Source organism: Psammomys obesus, unplaced genomic scaffold (assembly GCF_907164565.1).
Source record: "Psammomys obesus unplaced genomic scaffold, mPsaObe1.curated_primary_1811, whole genome shotgun sequence".
In the NCBI taxonomy this organism is placed as follows: domain Eukaryota; kingdom Metazoa; phylum Chordata; class Mammalia; order Rodentia; family Muridae; genus Psammomys; species Psammomys obesus.
In genome coordinates, this window is record NW_026596046.1 from 12,668,205 (window position 1) to 12,689,951 (window position 21,747).

Below are 21,747 nucleotides of genomic sequence, written 5' to 3' on the forward strand. Positions count from 1 at the left end.
AAGGCTGCATAAGTGGCTATGAGTCCAGTGGAGGCCAAAGGAAGAACCTGCTTTGACTCTGGCTGAACAAAACCCTTCGCTGTGTGACTAGAACACAAGAGACGGGCAAAAGGTGAAACTGAATCTCATGGTGGTGTATTTGGTGTATTTGGTTCTAGACCATGGTCACCCATGGCTGCTGACAGGACAGGCAGAAGAGATGGTCATTGGTGTCTAATCTGAGTCAGCTCTTCTCTCTGAATTCTTTGAACAATGCTTTTTGAATAGATTTCTCTTGTATAATTAATTTCTGAAGTATTCATCTCTTGACTACAAATAAAGAGTGGTTTTAAGAGATTAAGTGAAGGAAAGGTAATTCTGTTTCCCAGCACCATCACCAAAAGAACAACATCAACCCCCAACAAACAAAGGGACCAAAGAAACACCCTGGGGGACCACATGTGCTAATGCCTTGAGCAACAGCTCTCTTCCTTCTACCTCCACCTCCACCTCCTTTTCTGTGAAGGTGAAGCCAGCTCCCTTAGGAAGGAAGCACTAACCACTTTTTCAGCTGACTCAGTATCTTTTCACGGCAGGACAGAGGGTGTTGAAATTTTATTTTCTTGGGGCTTTTATGCTGGAGACAGTAAATCATGTTGCTTCATGAAGATAAAATACAATCACATAAATAACTGGAGCATGCTGAACTAGAGCCCCCAAACCCCACTGGTGTGGGGATCAGGCCTTTCAGGAAGGGTGAGCTCACTCTTTCCCTTAAGCCTGGAGCAAACAAAAATAAAAACAAAACAAACAAACAAAAACCAAACAAAAAGACAACTCAAAGATGGGGTGGGTACAATCTTTAGGGAATGCTGGCTTGGTAAGCTTTGATTTTTAGGTGAGCTCAACTACAAAGGGATGAAGGGTAAGACTCAGGCTGGAATGGGAATGACGAAAATGGGTGAGTATTCAGAGCTAACCCCACAGAAAAGGAGATACATCTAGCATAGTCACTTGCCAGTATGACAAAGGACAGACTGGATGTGGAAGTATCCGTCCCCACAGCTCCAGTGTGATTGTACAACAGGACAGAAGTGTCTTTAAGGTGCAGGCTCCTGGCAAAATCAACTTGCCCAACCTGTCCATGGGAAGTGGGAGTCTAGCCAGTGAAGTAATATGGATGTGGAAGTAAAGCCAGCTTAATGGGATGAGGCTTGGTAAACTATAGGAAGGCAGCTGCAGCTCTGTCCATGGTGATGCATGTGGATCCAGAGAAAGGGAGGTGAATGCTAGGGTTGTGGTAGACGAATGAGAATAAAGTCAGAATAAATGAGAATAAAGCAGGGTGCTGGGTACAGGGGCTGGCTGTTCAAGTCTTGTTTTGTTTCAGTTTATGAACTCCATTTTATCTGGGATGCTTACAGCCTTCTAACCCCCCAATCCTAGGTAGGAAGGACGTTAGTAGGGAGAGGGGGCATGAACCTCTTTAATTCTCCGAGCTGTTCAGGGTTAATGGGTTCTTTTGGGGTTATACCAATCTCCATCAACAGCAAGTACAGCAAGCAGTCTCCTCCAAGCCACTGCTTTGAAACATTTCCCCTGTCTGTCTAAGCTGCCACACCGTCCATCTCTGGTCTCTCCAAACTGTCACATCTTTTCTTTCTGGGTTCTCATATTTATATCCCAGACCACACCCCTCTTCTGTGCTGCACGAGGCAGGCCATTACCAGCTGGCAAAGACTACACCGTGCAGGAGGGAATTATGAGCTGTGGACAAACTAAAGCCCAACCTAAAATCCCACAGTTGAGATTAAAACAAAAACATATTTACATAACTGAGTTTTTAAAGAAACAAAAATTTCCATTACATTGTTTATATACTGAGTAGCCATTGAACATCAGGCACTGTATTTAACAGTGCAGGTATGTTGAGCTGTCGATATTTCCCCCTCTCCTAGCTTTATATAGTGGGAGAGTCAGAAAGGAAACTGGGTGTTGAGGGCAGGACCACTGATGTATTCACAGCAGCCATATCAGTGCAGTGGAATCTAATTCCAGCTTCAGGCTGTGGAGGCAACAATGACAATTTTTGTGCAGAACACTGAATTTGATGTCTTCACATGCATTTTCATTTAAGTCTCAGCACAGTTGTTTTAATATCCCCACTTTGCAGTTGACACTGAGGCGCCATCATGTCAGATCACTTGATCAACATCATATCAGTAGTAAGTGCTGTGAGGAGGATTAGATTCGGGTCTGTTTTGACTCCAAAGCCTGTGCTCCTCTGATCATGTCAAAGCCCATAAATATAGAATGCACACAGCTAGAAGCACATTCTGATTAGGCTTGTTCTGCTCAGAGACACAAGAAAGATAACAGAGATTATAGCCATGAGACAGAGGAAGAATTAAAATAGTGCTTTTAATATAATTTTCAGCAAATGTACAGTATATGCTTTATATATCATGTATCTCTAAACTGCTCATCTGGAAAATATAAGCTGCAAAAATACAGACTACCTCACTCAGAATCTATTAAGTATGTGCTTTTAGTCCTCTTCTGGGAATCCAGATTTTTACACCCCCCCTCCCCTGTTAGAGCCCAGCTGATTTCTTTGGAACGGTTAAGAGTGTTCGGTCAGAGAAGCATACCCAGAGGGGGTTTTCTAAAGCATGTCAGAAAGCCATCCCCACAGAAGCGAGAAGAGGGATAGGCTGAAAGAAATTTGCACATCACGTCAACCTTGTTTAGAACTGATGCCCACTTTGGAGGGCTCCTGACCTCATGCCACCTCCTTCGTCCTTATCACAGGCCTGTGCTTGAAGCCTCAAAGGACCACATATCGAATAATCCACATGGGAACCCTTGGGTTCCTGGGCAGCACAGGGTTATGTCAGGCCTCGAGGTCTGTGGGTTATGGCTGTGGTGGTGATGATGATGATGATGATGGTAGGCTCTGCCGTAAGAGGGCAGCCCTCAGCTTCGCACAAATGAGTCTTCTGAAGGTGACTGTGACTCAGGGCAGGTTTTCTCAGTCTCAATGTCTTGATACTCTGTGCCTAAAGGGGAAGGAGGGAAAAAGAGCCAAAAGGAAAAAAAAAGAAATGGGTCTTTTCTGCATTTTCTACATTCTATCAGTCTTACATCAGAGCTTTGTGGCTTTCCAGTGAGAGGGATGTATAGAAGTAACAGCAGTATAGGGTTAGCTTTTTCTCCATCTTACCCTCAACAGCCCAGATTCCAAGCCCAAGGACCCTGTGAAGTCAAGATCTTTCAAAGCATATTTATCTGTCCATATCAAAACTCATTTTTAGGATTAGTAGGTATATCCTAAACCTTTTTTAAATTTCACTTTTTTACACAAGTCATCGGTAATAGATCTTGTGTCCAAGTCTTAGTTGGACTCTAAGTGTTGCTTTATGTCTTTAGTGACTCAGAGGAGGCTGAGTGCAAGGGAAAACCACTTGAACCACAGCCATGCTTTCTCCTGTAGCATTCAGGATCAGTTTATTGTCCACTCATCACAGAGAGTCACTGTGTGCCAAGTGAAGCAGCCTCATCACTGGAGCCAGGTCTGAGCCCAGGTCATGCTTCCATAAAGGATGCTGTGGTTTTATTAAAAAAGCATTAAAAATTTAACTCCTCTCTGTGACAATCTGTCAGCCATGCAAAGCTCGTTTATAGTGACATATGGCTGTTTTCTTTGTGTTCAATGACAGGTATGGGGAGACCACGGAAATCCCTAGTTATTCATTTGTCCTTTTTCAACTTTGACCTGGTGGTTTAAAAGCAACAGTCTTACTGGCAGTGGTGGTGCATGCCTGTCATTCCAGTACTTGGGGAGGCAAGGCAGGTAGATCTCTGAGTTCCAGGCCAGCCTTGTCTACAAAATCAAGTCCAGGACAACCAAGGCTACAGAAACCCTGTCTTTGCAGCAGGGGTGGGTGGGGAGCAACAGTATTTACTCAGCATTTACAAGCTGAGACTTGTCCCAGAGCAGAAGAAGCCTATGTTCTGTGCTAGACTTTTTGGAAGGCTCATGTTTCTTATTGTCTCTGGAGAACTCATCAGAGAAGAATTCCCCAGATGACAGCTGGGCATGGTGCTGCATGCCTTTAATCCCAGCACTCTGGAGACAGAGGCAGGCTGGTCTACAGAGCAAGTTCCGGAACAACTAGGCCCTAGGACTACACAGAGAAACCCTGTCTTGAAACACGCACGCACGCACACCATGTCAGAATGCCATCTCCACAGGAGCCAGAGGAGGAATGGGATGGAGGAAAATTGCATCTGGGTTAGGACTGCTCTGTGAGGCAGGGTAGGAAAGAGAGCTTCTTATTCAGTACAACTGGCTGGGAAATGTTTGATATGGCTAGGTGTAAGGAGGAAGGCGCTGATAGGCTCTATTGGCTGATTGTTTGAGTGGAATAGGTTTTCTCATGTTATGGTCTTGTGTTTGCAGGCAACCTTCTGTAGAGGTCTCTTAGCTCTGGCTCAGTTTTCTGGGAAACTATCCATATCCCCTCCCCACCATAGATGGATATTCTGCTGGGTTCCAAGTGTCCACTCTGGTAGTTGTGTGCTGGGCTGGAAAGAGACCTCCTTTGGGAATTACAAAGACCTGGTACTGACTCTTGATGACCTAATTAGATGGTGACCTTGGGGAAACTTGAATTTTCTGGGCTTTCCTTGTCTGATCTGTAAAGAGGGAGGAAATGACTTACCTGTCAGGGATGGCATAAGAGGGCTGCTGAGGTTCTGCATTCTCAGACCTGGCATGAGGCTAGCAGGCTCAATAAACAAGAGCTGGCAACCCCTTCTCCCTCTGAGGCGCTGAATTAAAGCTCAAGCTGTGTTTCAGTTGTGTTCCTCCTACGGGCTCCCTGTATTGCACAGTTGTGTTTCATTTTATGGCCTCAGATTATATATCAAACATTCTTGCCAAATTTATCTCCACAAGAGCCACCTTCTGTTTGATTAGCATGAACTTAAGAGAAACAGTGAGGAAAAAGCACACATTTCAACCTACAAAATGTCACATCTCCTGAAAATTGGCTACATTATTCCATTTGCTCATAGCAAAAATAATAATCACTTCTACCTTATGGAAAAATATTCAAAATGTATGATTATTATCAATCCCTGATTGTCGACTTGAGCTGTTATGATAAAAATGGAAATGTCTAAATACTCAGCATCTCAAAGTCTGCAATCTGTAAAGAAAGACAGACATAGTCAACATATGGCATGTCTGAAGCCCCTGGGTCAGGGCTGAGCATACGAGATAGGTGCTTTGATGCCTCGTACGATAGGGGTTGGGCACTTCTGTCTGGTACTGAGAACAGCTCCAGGCCTCTTAGTACATTTCATAATACATCCCATTTCCTTTCACCTGCCTGTCTTGCGTGGAACACTTTATATAAATGGACTACTGAGATCGGGGACAAGCAACATGGCGAAAGAGGAATATGCAACATTATCTCCAGATGACAGCTGCCACTGTGTCCTGCTTATTATATACCCCGAGGCATGTGAAGAGTGTGAGGCCTCCAGTTCATTTTTGCTGGAGACTTTTGAGGCATTCCCTGAAGGCAGGGAAGGCTCCCTCATTTTTTGCTTGGTAGGGACAGATCATCTATCATGGCTGCCAACAGGCACTTTGGACTCACAGGCTTGGGTTTGAAGCTCCTCTCATGACCTTGAGCCAGATCTCAATGCTTCTGAGTCTCATTTTCCTCCCCTGTGAGAGAAAACTAGCAACAATTCCTGCTTTGCAGGGTTAGTGTTAAGATTAAATGTGTTAATGCATGTAAGCAGCCCAGCCCAGCAGCTGGTTCAGAGTAAGTATCTGATAAATATTAGTGACTGTTATTATTAGCTATTACTACTGCCAACCGATTATTCTACCTGACAGATTTATTAGCTCTAGAGTGCCAATGTTTTATGTTGGTGCTGAGGAGAGAAAGGGTTTGAAGTCCTATTCAGTACCTGGATTCACTCCTCTTTTCCTGTTTCTTATATAACTCCCTCGTGTGTCTATATCCATCAAAAAAGTTTGGTCAGGCTAGTTAAAATGCCAAGTGTCAGGCTAGAAGGGACGATAGGTTCTGTAGTTCAAATTCTCTATTGCGCCCAAGAGAAAAATAAGGTTACCTTAAACAATAAAGTCTATGACAAAAGGACACTTTCCCCCTTTTTGGAAACAAGTGAGATACTTGAATTAGACTTCTCTGGTCAGGGACATTAGGGTTGATGGACACTTATTCCAGGACCCTTTGGAGAAAATGACACAGCCAATACTATAGCCAAGCTATATATAGGTGCCAGACCTGCCCTACCTGTGCTGAACTGCTGGTGTCACCACGACATTACTGCCTTAGCACACCATGACCTTCCCTTTAGCCACTGACTGCCTCTGTAAATAAAGCTTTGTTGCTAAACAGCCCAGGCATTTGCTAATTTATTGCTTCAAGCTGATCTTGGGTGACAACAAAAGGGAAGTAGTTTTGAGAGCTGATGGCCCACAAGGCTTGAAGTATTTTACTAAACAATCCCAAACAAGAGTAATGTATTGCCCTACTTTGGTGGCACTATCTGTGTGTGATGGTAGGGATGACTTTCTCCTTTGTCTTCTTAATACTCAGTTGGGAGATACCCACTGTTATTTATTATCTAGAACGCCACCTTCTTTCTCTCTCTCTTTGATTACTGCAGCTAAGGATCGAATCTTGCTTTTGCTATGAGTCATCTCTGAGTCATCTCTCACACCTAGACAGAACCCGGCTTGAAACATTCTTTTGCTGAGTTTGTGTTCCAGTCTGTCCATCTCATTGAGCTGTGAGCTCTTGGAGGAAAGAGGCCATGTACCTAGTCTAGAGGATGGCACATAGCCCAACATTTTTGATAAAATAATGAATACATCATGTTCAAACACCAACATCCTTGAAAAAAGTAAACACTGCAATGAAAAAATTATGCTATCGTAGATGATCTCTGAGAGGTATGAACTCTTGTCTTCATTTCTGAGTCAGGCAATTCCTGAGGTAGAGGACCATCTTTGTCTGAATTTCCCAGTGCAGGTATACTAAGCCATGTTGGTCCTGCCATGACTCGGCAGTAGCTAAGATTCAATACATGTGTAAAGAGCAGTGGAGGCAGTGTAGAGTAATAGGTTCCAGGTCTTACATGAAGAAGTGATCCCTAGCAAATGCACGTGAACGGTTCAGCAACAAAAGTCTTCCTTTGTTTGTACCGCCAGTGAGAACATCTTCTAACTGGCTCTCGAGTAGCAATAATATTCCAGAGGAGCTAGGATCCATGGCTTGTCATTTTGGGGCAGTTGTCCTATGAAATTAGGACAGTTTGTTCAGAGAGGTAGAATGTGGTGTGAGTTGGGTGAAGCTGAATGTAGTGAATAAGGAGAAAAAGAGCAGAAAGAAAAGGGCTGGGTTTGGATCCCAAATGAATTTCCTAAACCAGATTTTATTTCACTGTCACTCTCTCTTGGAAAACTTGGTGCCTCTGAGGTATTCGACCTGGATTCTTAACTTAAAAATTAAGGTTAACTGTATGGAAGGGAACCCACCGGAACAACCATGGCCCTACTGTTTGGCGCTGTCCCTGACTTCTGGCCAGACAGCTGGTTGTTCCATCCATCAAAACAATCAAGAACAGCAAAATCCAGAAAAGAAATACTTCTTACCCAAGCTTCTTACTTGGGTCTCCTTGCTTATCACAACCAAATACAGCAAAAGTACAGTATGACCGCAATAAATAGCAACAGTAGCTTGTTCTGTCCTTGTCCTTTTCTTTTGACTGTATGATCAGACAGTGGACTTCTACGTGCTGATGTTTATTATTTAACACTACTGAGTAATGTTTTCAGGACTCTCATGCAGATCTTATGACACATCCCATGGTTGACAAGCCCCAGTTAATGAGGAAACCACTCTTCTCCAGGAGCAGAAGCAGCATATGGCAAGAATGGCTGGCCAACTACTGTGTTTCCTCGGAGCATTTGTCTGTGAGCCCATATATACATACTTATATTTTCTGGGTTCCTTTAGAATGGCCTCCTCTGGAAGCTACTGGAGAGGATATACTAGTAACCAGATTAGAATCTTACACTTAGAAAATCTCCCAGGGGCTCTGTGACTACCTTCTGGTGGCTCACTAGGTGGCTGTCCTTGTATAGGACATTCCATGGATTACCTCAGGCCTACCAGTCTTTCTACTGTACAAGGAGAAACTCAGGGCATTACTGGATCTGGGGATCTGAATGAACAGATACCACACAACCCTCTTTGAAAAGTCATCCCCAAAGCAGCTATCCCACTGTGAGGTAGAGAAAAAGAAATGATTATTAGCAAGAAGAGAAGCGCACACTCCTTACTGCTTGTAGTATGTTAACTCTCAAACGGCTCCTCAGGAGCTCTTGGCTTCCTTTATTATTTTGCCGTTAAGCACCAGCAGTGGGGTCCTTAGGGGAACTGAAAAATATGGATTCTCTTGCTCTTTATTAGCTGTGAGGAAATTCTGGGCATCCTGTGGCTTTGTTATTCTCCCCGGAGTAACGGAGCTTCATGGCCTTCCTGGTGGAGGTTGGAAGTGAGTAACAAAGGCACGGGTGTTCCCTGACAGCGCACAACCTCACTTGAGAGAAGAAAAGCAGGTTTCCCACACGAGGGAAGCAACACAGATACAAATCATAAAACCTGCTTGGACTGCAAGTAAGAGTTACAAATATACGTCAAAGATTGCAGCAGAGACCTTTTCATCCATCCTTGGGTACATTCAACTAAGATGGTGGAGGAGGCGACTGCAGAAGAGACAACTCCAGCATTCATTTCCTAGGTCTTCTCCATCCATCCCGGGTTTGCTTTCTGTATGTTCAAGGGAGATCTTACCAGTTTTCATCCAGAATGCCACTCAAAGTCAAATAGACAACCACGGGGCTGGATCTAGCCTTGGATGCACAGTATTTCTTTTTATAGATAATACAAAAGGAAAATTAAAAGTAGATTGAATTTTCTCTTTTGTCATACATGACAAAAATTGAAAAATTTAAAGATAGCACAACATTCACTAAAATCATTTTGCCACAGGGAGAGTTTCAATTTATAAATAACTGTTGATAAAAGTGAGCCCTGGAGTTGGGTTCCATTGTTATCCTTAAGAACATTTTAGGGGAAAAAAAAATCCAAGATACAAAGAGCTTAAAAATTATTATTTTTTTTTTCCAAAAAGCAATTTGTCTCATGAAACAAAGTATACATCCCAGGGCCTCAGTTTGGAAAGATATACAACAGTCAAGAGAGGGCAGTAACCCATTAGCCATTCATTTCCAAAACAAGACTGAACCAAAACCTGTTCGGAATGGGACCAAAGCCTTCAGAGCTACAAAACTTCACTTTATGAACTGGCTGGAGAACTGTTCACCCTTTTCTAGTTATGATATTGATGAGCCCCCCATGCTTCCAAACAAGGATAGGCTAATGCTAGGCCTGTCCTTAGCCTAGATAGATGGAAGGTCTTTCTTAGAAGCACCCTGAATGAGGCAGCTGATCACAGCCACACTGCCAAGCAGCACTTTCTTGGTTGTCTTTGCTTGGTGTCTCCTGTATTTTGGGGGCTACTACCCAGACCTCCCCCGCATTTACACTATCTGCCAAAAATTTGGCAGGGCATCCCCACCTTTACTCTTCTGGCCTTATTCTTTCATTGCTTCAGGTGAACTGTAAGTAGGGATGTTTAAAGTGGAAAAGAAAGCCGAGCAAACTTTGTGGTCTATTTTAGGATATGCCTTCAACAAAGGTCAAAGAAGAGACATGACGGGTGAGCTGACTGAGCCCTTTGCTATGCATGTAGGTGCCCCTGTCTGATCCAGCCTCGGGTGAGAGTGGCCATATTGTCTTAAGTGTGCTGGTGCGAGAGTTTCCCCACACAGGGCTCTTACCCAAATGACAGGGCTGTTCTCGGAGCTTCAGCCAATTTCAATACACAGAGTTTAGGACTGACCTGGGACCTGTCACTAACATTTTCATGCCCTGGATATGTGAACTTGTAGGTGTATGGTCACAGATATCAAAGGCCACTCAACAGCTGTGGGTAAGAACCACACTTTCTCTCTCTCTTCCCCAGGAACATGGCTCCCACCCACATCAGTACACATCTGAGTGAGCCTCCTTCACAGGCTAACAGAAATGCCCACTGGAACATGAAGCATGGGTATAAAAGGGCTTCCCATGACAGTGCCATCACCATGGGGATTGAAGCCAGAAGGCAGATTTGTAACTTGTCGCACTAGCCTGTTATCTCAAATGTGATTATTTTAAAGCTACATTTCCACTCTTCCTGGAGTATCTTTTTCTTATAACACATTGTGCAATTTTTTGCACGGTATCAAGATGAGGATAAAAATTACAATAGATTGAGTGCATCCCTTGAATCCCTATATTTTTGGTGCATTAAAAAAGGAGAAAAGGAAAAGCTTTGTTAGTGACTGAAGGATTAACACAGATTCTAGAAGTAGTTAAAAATAGTATTAGAGAATTATACATACAACAGTTGGAAATTCGTACACGTATTTTTTGTTGTTTCTGAAAAAAATGGCAAAATGTTTGGCAAATGTGAGCAAATGACTTGGGCTATATTGGGGCTCACCGGCTCTGAGCGGGTCAGTCATAGCCTGGTGAGGCCCACAGCTTCCTGAGGTCACACTGTGGGGCTGATAGGGAGGAGGTGCTAGGAGATGGGGAGCTGCATGCCCTCCACCCAGCTCCCCCTTGGGCCCTCAGTCTTGAACATGGAAATGGAGCTGGTGAGAGATGCCAACCACAGACTAGTCCGGATCACCCATCAGCATCTCTGAGCGAACTCTGGGGACTTTTGAACCACACATAGACTGGGTGAGTGGTCTACACAGTGACCCATATTGCAAAAGTTAGAGAGAGGAGCGGGGCTTCCACCCCTCCAACCTGCACCTCTCCCACCCCGTTGGAGGGAGAGTGTGTCTCTAGTGCTTAATCTGGCAATGTTTTCAACTTGAACATGTGATTTTAGTAGACTCATTTTTTTTTAATGCTTTTTAAGTTTTGTATGTGTATACATATCCAGAAACGTCCGTCCTCCAAGCTGGCCACAAGTGTTCCCTGAATTTGGCAGTGCCTGTTGCTTGTAGCTGTCGGCATCGTGAAAACCATGAGGTGCCTTCCAAGCAGATTCTGAGCCCAGCAGTGTGCATGTCCTCCAGGGCCATCCCATTCTCTCTTTATTCTGAATCCTGACTGGCTCGGTCACCTGACGTAGATTTTTAGAAAAAGGACAAAGGTCTTATGTGTATGCTGAGTGTATGCATGTGTGCGTGAGAGTGTGCATGTCTGTTTTGAAAACCTTTTTTTCTTTTCCTTTTTTTTTTTTTAATAAGAAAAATGACCCTCTGTTCACAAACACAGAGTTCAGCCCTCCTGTAGTCACTATAAAACGGATTCCATGTTTTCACACCACTCATGGTCTTCCAAGTTATAGATAAATTTTGTCCTATGTGTCTGGTGTGCGGGCACAGGGTCCCTCCCCAGATTGTCTAGGGTCAGAGTAGAGGCAAAGAACTCACTGGTGCTCAGCCCGCCCTCGTGGTTTTTGATGTAGCGTTTATAGTTTTTCCGCAGGCACTGCCACGTGGTGGTGTAGAGGATGAAGGCAAAGGACTTGAGCGCAATGGCGATGCTGACGTACAGGTATCTGTAGACCACGTTGTCGTAGAGGACGCAGGCGCCTTGCTCCCCACAGAAGGTGCTCCAGAACAGACAGGTGGAGTCGATGCCGGCCCCAAAGATGAGAGGTGGGGGGATGAAACCTGTTGGAGGGAAGAGACCATTTCAGAGTCTGGCTCTGCTAGATGGCCCACTGCAGACAAGGGCTCTTCCATCCCTGGCTGTGCTTTTGTTTAGAGGGCTGGGGGAAGATTATGCTGGATAACTGGGCCCTCTGCTTCGGTGGTGCAAACTATGGGAACGTGGATCCCAGTTCTGCCTTCATTACCCAGACAAAACCATTGAGCCTGAAGCCGGCTAAGTTAACATGTGAGAAGTATTTAGGATGGTTATGTATTATACCTGGCCACTGTAACAGTCACACAAGATAAGTGACAGCTGCCTTTATTCTGAGAAGGAATTAGGGTTTTTCTGGAGTCGTCTTAGTATTAGCCTCCTAGAGTAAATTTCAAAGAGGTGTGTGGTTCTGCACATTGCCCTTGGAATGGGGTTTGCAGGGCTGTGTGGGCTGCTAACTGGAGGCTCTAGGGGCCAGAAGTAGAATGTGACTAGGTCATACTGTGCGAGCACATAAATGGACACATTTATGGTTTAAAACGGGAAACGGGACAAACATATTCGTGATTATTCTTTGCCAGTTATTAAACTGGTGTGAACTGTTCCCATGCGGAGCTCGCAGCAGATACTCGCAGCCACCATCAGAAATGTCAGAGGAGATGAAAACCGTCCCCATTCTTAACTCAGGCCTGTGGCAATCTGCTGGTTTATTTGCCAGCTCTCATTTCTTCGCTCAAGGGTTATTTGACTTGCCTCAGACCAACAACCAAAAATTGTGTAAACTGGTCTTAATTCACAGGCTCATGTGATCCTCCTGGCTCAGCATCTAGTGTATCTGGATTACAGGTACCTGGGTACTTGCCACCATCCTGGGCTCAGTCATTAGTATTTTGTGCATGTGTGAACGTGGAAACGAGAGGACAGCCATCATTGGTACTATCTACTTTTTCTTATGAGACAGGGTTCCTGACTGCCTTGAAACTTGCCGATTTAGTTATGTTGGCTGCCCAGGGACCTCCAGAGACTTGCCTGTTCTGCTGCTTCCCTAGGTTGGAGTTGCAACACTGTTTCTATTTGTTTTAATGTGAGAATCAGGTCCTGCCTGCGTGGCAAGCACCTTATGGCCTGGACTGAGCTGGCGTCCCAGCCCTAGTCATTAGAATTTCGAAAACAAAATATAAGCCTTAGGTTTAATCCTCAGCACTGAAAAGAAAAATCCCAGGTGACTCTAGTCTGTTTTGAGGAGCATTATTTGTAGGGTGAGAAAAAAAATAAATAAGTTACTACCAAAAATTCATTGTTCAGGAATTCTAGCATTCCCTGAGGCTAGGATACGGTACCCACCACCTTCAGTGGCAGGCCTCAAGATATGAGGGCTGCACTTAAGAAGGGGCTAATCCAGACTGGAGGACTGGACTGCCAGCTTCCTGGAGTGTCCCTGCCAGAGCCAGTCCTGGCTCAAACTTCACTTTTCACCGAAGGTCTTTCTGAGAACGTGATTGCACATAGAACCTTTGTGCAGAAAAATATAGATGCATTTTCCGAGCCATGCACACACTTCAGGGGTTCAGAGATCCACCAAGTCCATCCACAGTGGCCAGAAGCACACATGGTATTTCAGATACTTAAATAATATAGCACTACCATGCTGAGGCAGTGGGGGAGGTGGGCTAGGGGCAGGCAAGCTGTGTGGCGGCTTCAGCACTTCCCTGAATGGATTGCTGGGGCCAGTGTCGCCCTCTTGGTACCAAGCAGCTGGCAGAGCTCTGGCTCCTAGGTCCTTGTGTCTCGGCCCTCTTCCTAAGTCTGCTGCTTGTTACTCCAGAGAGAAGACCTACAAGATGGATTCTGTGGGAATCCTCATTAAATTTCTCAAGCAGCTTGGTTTAATAAATACTGGAAGCTCAGGATCCCCTACAAGCTGTTCTCTGCTCCTGGTGCAGACTTAGCCCCTGCAGAATGGAAACATGCCTGCCTCACTCCCTGTGGCCCAGAGGCTGCTCAGGAGCTCACATCTTCCCCACTAGCTGAGCTGGAGCACGCTCGCTCTCTCTGCTCCAACATGGAGGGATTTCCATGGCAACTGATTCACATGTGGATGTCTCTGTGGCTAAATGGCACTGATTTGACCTATTCTCAGGCACAGTGGGACAGCATAAATCCATTCACCTTTCCTGTTTCTTGTGGTTTTATTTCGTGATTAGATGACAAGTGCTCTGTCTACCTATTGTGACCAATCTTGAGGCCATTAGCCTCTGCCCTTGCTACTAGTCACCCAGCAGTGAGGAGCCAATACTGATGGGCACCCTGCTCAAAGGGCATTCTGTTGAAAAAGTCTGCCACAGGGAGGAACTAAAAGTTAGGTGTTCCTTACTCTATGATACATGAATTCCTGGACACTGCGGCAAACCGGAATATATATATGTGTATATATATATATATATATATATATGTATATATATATATATATATATATATATATACATATTAGCACATCGCAGGGCATCAGGAGTGGAAAGGAGCCATTTGCTAGTACTTGTTCCAAGCTCAAACTCATTATGCAATCCTTCATGACGATTCTTATTTACAATATTCAGTTGTCTTTAAGTAGAGCATGCATGCTCTGTGCTTCAAAGGTGTCAATTTTATCCTGTTGTCGGATTCCTTTAGCAGTCAATGACGCTCCTGAAAGAACTAGAAACAGCCTTCAAGTACTTACAAAGCCAAGTGCCCATCAAAGTTTTCCATGCTGTCTGTACTCAAGATCTTAGAGACTTTGCTGGTGAAGAGGAGTTTTTATTTATTTATTTATTTTAAGGAGCTGAAAACTCTGAGGCATTCTACCTGATCTCTCAGTGCCTCCAGATACAATGGAGCTAATATCACCGTCTGAGGCTCAAATGAGGCGCAGGTTTTTGCAAGGGGCCTGACCCATTCACATGGCCAGAACTTTTGCTGACTCATTCATCTTATGCTGGGACTTTAGGTGAGATTTAGAATAAATGCTAGGCTTAGTAACCAAAGAATAACCTTCTTGAGACTTCTTTTATAGCTCTACATAAAACATTAGCTTTCTCTTCTGCCAAATTAAACTCTTCCCTTTTATTGACTTGTAATTCTTTCTAAAAGCCGGACCCTAAGCTATCGTTCGGACTTTTAAGTTCCAAGCTTGGAGAGACTACACAGATCAGATCTGAGGCACTCTTTTTTTTTTTTTTTTTTTTTTTTTTTCCTCTGGAAGTCTTTGCTATTCTGGAGCACCCCTGAGCGGTGGCTGATCAGACTCCTAGCTTCCTGACTACTTCTCACACCCAGCCATTCATGTGTAAGTATTTATACATCCATTGAACTAAATAGAAGCAAACAAACAACAAGCTGTCTGCAGAAGATGCTGGCTCACCCTGAGGGCAAGGAGAGATTTTTGTTCTGTTAGTAACCAGGATATTAATCACCCCAGCACTGCATAGCAGGCAGCTCCATCCACCACGATTCCTTCCATAACTCATAACCTCTGTTGCCATATAGACAAAGAGGCCAGAACCCAGATCTAGTGGTTTACTTTTCTTCTAATTCGAAGTTCATTAATTCAAGAAGATTTTAGACCTCTTAACTGGGATTTCCAGGGTCAGAGAGAGTAGTTTATTTCAAGTGTGAAGGGAGAGAAACACCCTAGAGTTATGTTCTTTGCCAACTACAGAGCTCTCCCTCCCCTGGTCTTGTCAGTACATGGAGAACCTGAGAGCCTCCTCTGTAAACAGGCTTCCCCAGTACCTGGCAGAATGCCACTGGCAGTGCTGGCAGACACTTGTCAGCAGGAAGAGACACTCAGTCATCAGCTCTCCTCACCACCCTTCTCTTCAGTCAAGCGGCTTACGTCTGGAGGTCCCCCGGTGAAGGAGGAAATTCCTCTTCCCATTCTGCCACTTGGGAATCCCGATCCTATGGGCCAGCCCCACAGCTTCGCTGAATCTCAGCCTCTTTATACAACAGGGACATTTACTTTCTTGGTGTATTTCAGGTGTGTGTGCACATGTCTGTGTAAACACAGGTGGATATGGAGAACAGGAGTCAACATTGTCTTCCTCAATCCCTCTCCACTTTGTTCTTTTTTCAGACTGAGTCCTCACTGTACCTGGAAGCCACTGATTGGCTGGCTTGCCAGTGAGTTCTAGAGATCGGCCTGTCTCTGCCTTCCAAGTGCTCAAGGGTCACAGGCAAGTGCCACTAAGCCTGCCCTTTACACAGGAGCTGGGGATCAAAACTCAGATCTTCAAGTGCAGTAAGAAATGAGCCATCTCCCCAGTCCCCAATTATACTTTATTCTAGACTTAATTTGTTTATTGAGAAAGTATGGATAGAGAATACTCACCAAATCAGGTTCTGACCCTATTTTTAGGGTTTTGTCCTAAATCCCTTTGGCTAATCACTGTCTCTCCTCTTAAAAAACCCTTTCTCCACAGGAACAAATGTGCTACAGAAAACCTTTCAAGCCAAGAGTTGGTGGGTCGCCCCTTAAAAGTGAGTCTATTTTGGAGGACAGTTAGGTGCTTCTTCTAGAAGGGAAGCCAGGAATCTATCAGTTTGAGCATCTTCATTCTGATATACTCTTGTTATGGAGGGAATGAGGAGGCAGGGCGGTGATGGTGGAATATTTTGTTAGAAACTGTGTGTTCTGAAGACTCCTCTCTTCCAGAAGAGCAGCTCCCACCCCTTTGAGTCTCCTGGGCAAGAATGTATATGCGAAACATGTCTCAATAGGGCCTCAACATGTGTTGGCAGGGTATTAAGGCAAGCTCAATGCTACTTGCTATTTCAAGAAATATTAAAAAGATTAACTCTTCCTTATACTGTAGCTCACATGTGTATATATTACATATATATACACACATATATACATGTACGTATATATTTAGATATATACATATATTTGTATACACACACATGTATATGTGCACACACACACACACAGCACACTGTGTGTGAGCAAAAACTGCTATGCTGCTTAAGGAGAATCTCTGTTTTCCTGAAATCTATTAACAGAGATTAATCCCCAGGGCCCAGCATCTTGGCTTTTTCATTCACTTCCATGGTTGAAAAGGCAAGACCTATTCATATTCTTTGGTCTCAACTTAAAAGGTGAATTGAAAGGCTTTTCTTAGAAAAATAAATCCATGTTTCTTTATGGGACAAAACGGAGGCTGAAAATGACTGTGCCATTTACATTTAGAAAGATAATGGTTCCTCTTCAGCTTACCTGCCAAGATTTGAATTCACCCTGGACTCTCTCTATTCAACCTGGAGCAATTACTGTTCCAGCCAGCTCCAGCTAGAGGAGAATGTCGAAAGGTGTATTCTCCTGAAAAGATTGATGCATTTCTCTCCTTCGGCAATGCCAAGGAGGAGATTGGACTGTTGACATCAGCAGGTGCTTTCTAGGGACACCCGCCACTCACTTTTCCTAATTTTGAGAAGTCAGGAGCCACTGCATTCTCACCTGGGCCCTTTGTTAAGAAGTCTGAAAGGTTTCCCTAAGCTTAAGTAGCCTGCCAAAGGCCACATGGACAGGAAAGTCTGAGAGGAGTGGGGTATGCCTGGCTGCAGAGGGGTCTGTGGTTAATGTAGCCAGGTGGGACGAGTGGAGTCTGTATATATAGACAGCAGGGGGTGCCTCTAGAGCCTGGTGTGCAGCTGGTGCCTAACAACTGTTTATGGATTAAACAGGAACAGCAGTGAGTGGAAAAGTCCTCCCTGCTCCTACCCACGTGGGGTCCTTGAGGGCACTGTGTTGACTTTTTCGAATAAAGCGTGAGCTAATGTGTGTTTCTACTAGCTCCTATACTCTTCCATTCTAGATTATGCTCAGGGCCAGAGCACAACAAGCCCGCAAAGATCTGCACCAGGTTTCTGAGAAATGCCTTTCTAGGGTCATTCATTATTCAAAGACAAGATCTGAGACCCAGGAATGAGCCTGCATATTGCAGATGCACATGAAGGACCTTCTGGTGAGGTTGGCCCAGCAGGATAGTTCTGTCCAAGCAAGCATCATGATTGGTGGGTGGAGACTTCGTGGTAAAGCCCGGCCTGTCTGCAGTACCTTTGAGACCTTTGGTTGGTTGCATCTATTCTGTTGGTCCATTCAGGGCTTCCTAGAATTACGGGGCACAAACTTAAATCTCAACTTCATCTTAGTCTCTTGTTTCTTCTTTGCTCAAATCTACTTAGCTGGCTACAGAAATGAGGAGATGGTTTACAGAGATGGCTTAATAGACACTGTCTCTGTTCTATGGCTATCATTGGTCTCTGCCTTTCAGGACTTTTGTTACAGCCCTGATCAGCATAGTCTCACGTGTGTGTGTGTATGTGATTCATTAGTTGTTCTCTATCTTATTTTTTGAGACAAGGTCTCTCACTGATTCTGGAGTCCACCTATTTGTCTAGGCTGGCTGGCTAGCAAACACCAGCGTCCTCCTATCTCTGCCTCCCAGAGTTGGGGTTATAGCTTTTTCCATGGGTTCTGGGGATTCCCCGCTCAGGTCCTTATACAACAAGCACTTTAGCAAATATGCCACCCTCTCTGCAGCCACACTTTTGATCAGCTGTCCTGCATCCTGCCAGCCTTGCTCTCAGGCTGATCTCCCTTCACCAGACCACTGAATGTGTATCTAGGCTTCCACCCGAGACCTTCTCTGCTCCACAGATGAGCGGAATCTTTCCTCTCAAGGTGTTCTATAACTCAGCTCACAGTAAGCCTTCCCCTCAGCTTCACCCCTACTCCCAGGCCCTAAAGGCAGCATGTCTCTGGCTCTTTGCATCCTTTTGCGAGAGGATCTCAGTACAGGTTTTTTTTCCTAGGAGCCTGGGTTGATGTGACATTCATGGCAGCGAGCCAACCTCAGGGACGATTTACTATTTTTTTTAGCAGGGCTGGGGGATCAAACCTATGACTTTATACTTGCAAGGAAGCACTCTATCAATGAACAACACCTCAGCCCAAGGGCTGAGATTCTTCATCAGACCCATGAGCAAATGGCTGACCTGTATCTTAGACAGAAAAGCAATGATCAGTGCATTTGAATAGTAGGGAAGGAGAGGGATCCATCACATCAGGAATTCTGCTGAGGGGGCATCCAGTTCATTCTTAGTTGATTGACCCTCCTCCAACTCTGTGGCCTCCTTCCCTGCTCTGCTTCTTCCACTGCCCTGGATGACATGAACTGGACATGTGTTACCACACTGGCCTTTTAACAACTTGCTCTCAATGCTGAGGCAGTTGACCCATTTTCTCTCTGGTCAGCCAGGACTCAGGTGTCATGTCTCAGTACCTCTGAGATTTTAAAGTCAGATTCAGCAGCTCTGGCCCCAGTTTCCACGTCTTCTCTCATTGTTCACTGCATACCACTAGTGCCTGTAGTCCCATTCCCCCAAGTTCGTTTTATTCCTTCATCTCTGCCATTTTCTGTGACCTCCCATTTTACCTCTTCTTTATCCAGCCCAGACACTACCATCAGTCACACTATCTTCACTTTGGCCACCAGTCTCATTATATTTTAAAGATGGTCTCAGGAAGCCCAGGCTTTCTATGCAGACATGGATGACTTTGGACTTCTGATCCTCCTGCCCCTGACTTCTTCTGTCTGGGACTACACCATCATACCTGGTTACATATACTGCTGGAGATCAAAGCCAGAGCTTCATGCACACTAGACAAAGCATGCGAACAATTGAGTTACATCCTTGGAACCTGTCATCCTTGATTTCCTTGCTTTGTTCTCCTTGTAGCTCATCTATCACTGATCCCACCAGCTGCAATCTTACTTCTTCCCTAGGGATACTAGTGAAATTCTCATCGCATAGTGGCCAGTGCCATTGAGGTCCCTGCTCTATCTCCCAGCTCTTCTCCATCAGTGTCTAAAGTAACACAGGGAACCAATGTTACCTTCATTTCTGGATCCTGCCATTTTTCTCTACCCTGCTCATGGCTCATTGTGGTCTTCCATGCTAACCTTCTTCCTTCCTTCCCCATTGAGTATGACAGCCACTGGCCAAATGTTGCTACTTAAATGAAAACCAATAAAAGTTAAGTAAAGCAGCCCACACAAGCCATGTTCCAAGTAGTGTTCAAAAGCCATATATGATGCAGATGCAGAACTTTTCTGTTGTCACCCGAGGGTAGCCCAGCCATGGTCTGTGCCTCTCCTCACCTGCCCCTTACCTCTTCTGCCTATCCCCAACCCATATTCCTGCACACTTTGAACATTCCTGAACTTTCTAAGATATACAATACAATGTAAACAATGTAAGATATAAGATATTTTAAGAAGTAGTGATATGAAAAGCCAGTGTGGACATTCTTAGTATGCATGCTGTTTTTCTTTTAATGAAAATGAGAAATGTGTTTTTCTTCTGATTTGCCTGTTTGAAACCTGCAGAGGTAGAACACTCTACCAGAGGTAGAACTTCAATTCAGAGACAAAGCCATGAAGGTCCTTCCTCATTCAGTTTTAACTCCACTATCTCAATGCAAACCTCTCTCTCAACGCTAATTGACTGTACCATATTCAGTCCCTAGACAGCATCCCTTCCTGAAATATACAGTGGGTCTTGTCCCTCTCTTGGTAAAGGCTACTAGCAGCTTCTACTTGACTTAAAGATACCGTTCAAAGCGTTCAAAGCTACCCAAGGGGCAGAAGACCTTCCTCATCATGTTCCTAGCTCACTCCCTCCATCAGTTCCATATGATGCTGTTCCTGCCTCACCCTGCTTGCCTCAATGAGGTCTCTGCAGCCTGTAAGCATTATCCCTAGAAGTCCCCCACATGTAAAGCAGCCTTTCTTCTTCCTGTACATCTTCATAACCTGTATTTATTCTCTGCTCAGGACGTCAGGCCTGAATCCCGAGGCAGGTAGGTGGCGCTTCCCCCAAGTCACTGTTGTGCTGGTGCAGGTTCCATCACAGATCTTGTCATACTCAACTCAGTGTCCCCACTGTATTCCCATTACCCACACGGGGCACCCCGAGGGTTGGCAGTGTCACGAGATCTGATTTATTCATTGGCCTTGCATTAATAATAATGGCCGTTAATCTTACTGGGTGCTTGAGGAGATGGAATTAGGCCAGATGCCAAGACTTCTCTGCTAAGCCGCTTTTAATTAAAAGACGAGACAGTGTCATATCCTTTCAGCGCCAGGTTTTCCAAACTGATTTGTGACTCATAATGGGCAATAGAATCAATACGCTGGGTCATAACCAACTTTTCAAAATGCAGGGAGTAGAATATCAGAATGTGTTCTACATATTAAAGGTATTTTTTCCCATGAAATTTTTGTTTCAGTTGTATCTATGCACATACATTGTATAACGGGCTATAACGATAAAGTTAACTCTTGCTCTGGAAAAATCCCTGTTCCCGGTGATGCCTGCCTTTCCTGCTGCAGACAGACAGAGTGGGGGTCAGAGCGGTGAGGGATTATCTTACGCACATCTCCTTTTGATACCTCAGTTTTTATCTTCAATCACCCTATAATTTTCAGAAATAACTTGTTCTTTTAAAATTTTGTGCTATCGAGATTATTATGAAGAACACCCTCTGTACATATATGAGCATATGCATCTCGCTATTGGCCTGCCAGCTCAGAACCCTGGAGGTGCTCAGGGAAGTGTCGCATAACTATCTGTAGAATGGTTCCATCACTTTCCAAAGGAGGCTTTCTAGGTTGTTGGTATTTCATGGCCATCGTTCTAGCCACCATTGGGTGCTGGTCCTCAGGCACCTTCCAAACTTTGTTTGAAAAGTCTTGATTTGTTTGAGATGTTTGATTGGCCTTGTATTTTCCACATAGACAAGGTCAGTGGTTCTCAACCTTCCTAACGCTGACAGCCTTTAATACAGCTCCTCATGCTATGATGACCCCCAACCATAATAACATTTCAATTGCTACAT

The 21,747-nt window shown here is 44.5% G+C and overlaps 1 protein-coding gene across 3 annotated transcripts in view; it reads right to left on the reverse strand.

Annotated features, from left to right (window-relative positions):
- Nucleotides 1-2,381: 2,381 nt before the first annotated feature.
- The window catches only part of Slco3a1 (solute carrier organic anion transporter family member 3A1), a 279,274-nt gene continuing 259,908 nt past the window's right edge, over nucleotides 2,382-21,747 (reverse strand). Inside the window, exons 10-11 of one of the 3 annotated variants that reach the window (XM_055623272.1) lie at nucleotides 11,591-11,833; nucleotides 2,382-3,038 (exon numbers count right to left, since the gene is read on the reverse strand). In XM_055623272.1, the coding sequence (XP_055479247.1) occupies nucleotides 2,956-3,038; nucleotides 11,591-11,833 (326 nt within the window). In that variant the 3' untranslated portion in view covers nucleotides 2,382-2,955. The other 2 variants (XM_055623273.1, XM_055623271.1) reach the window with 2 other exon arrangements.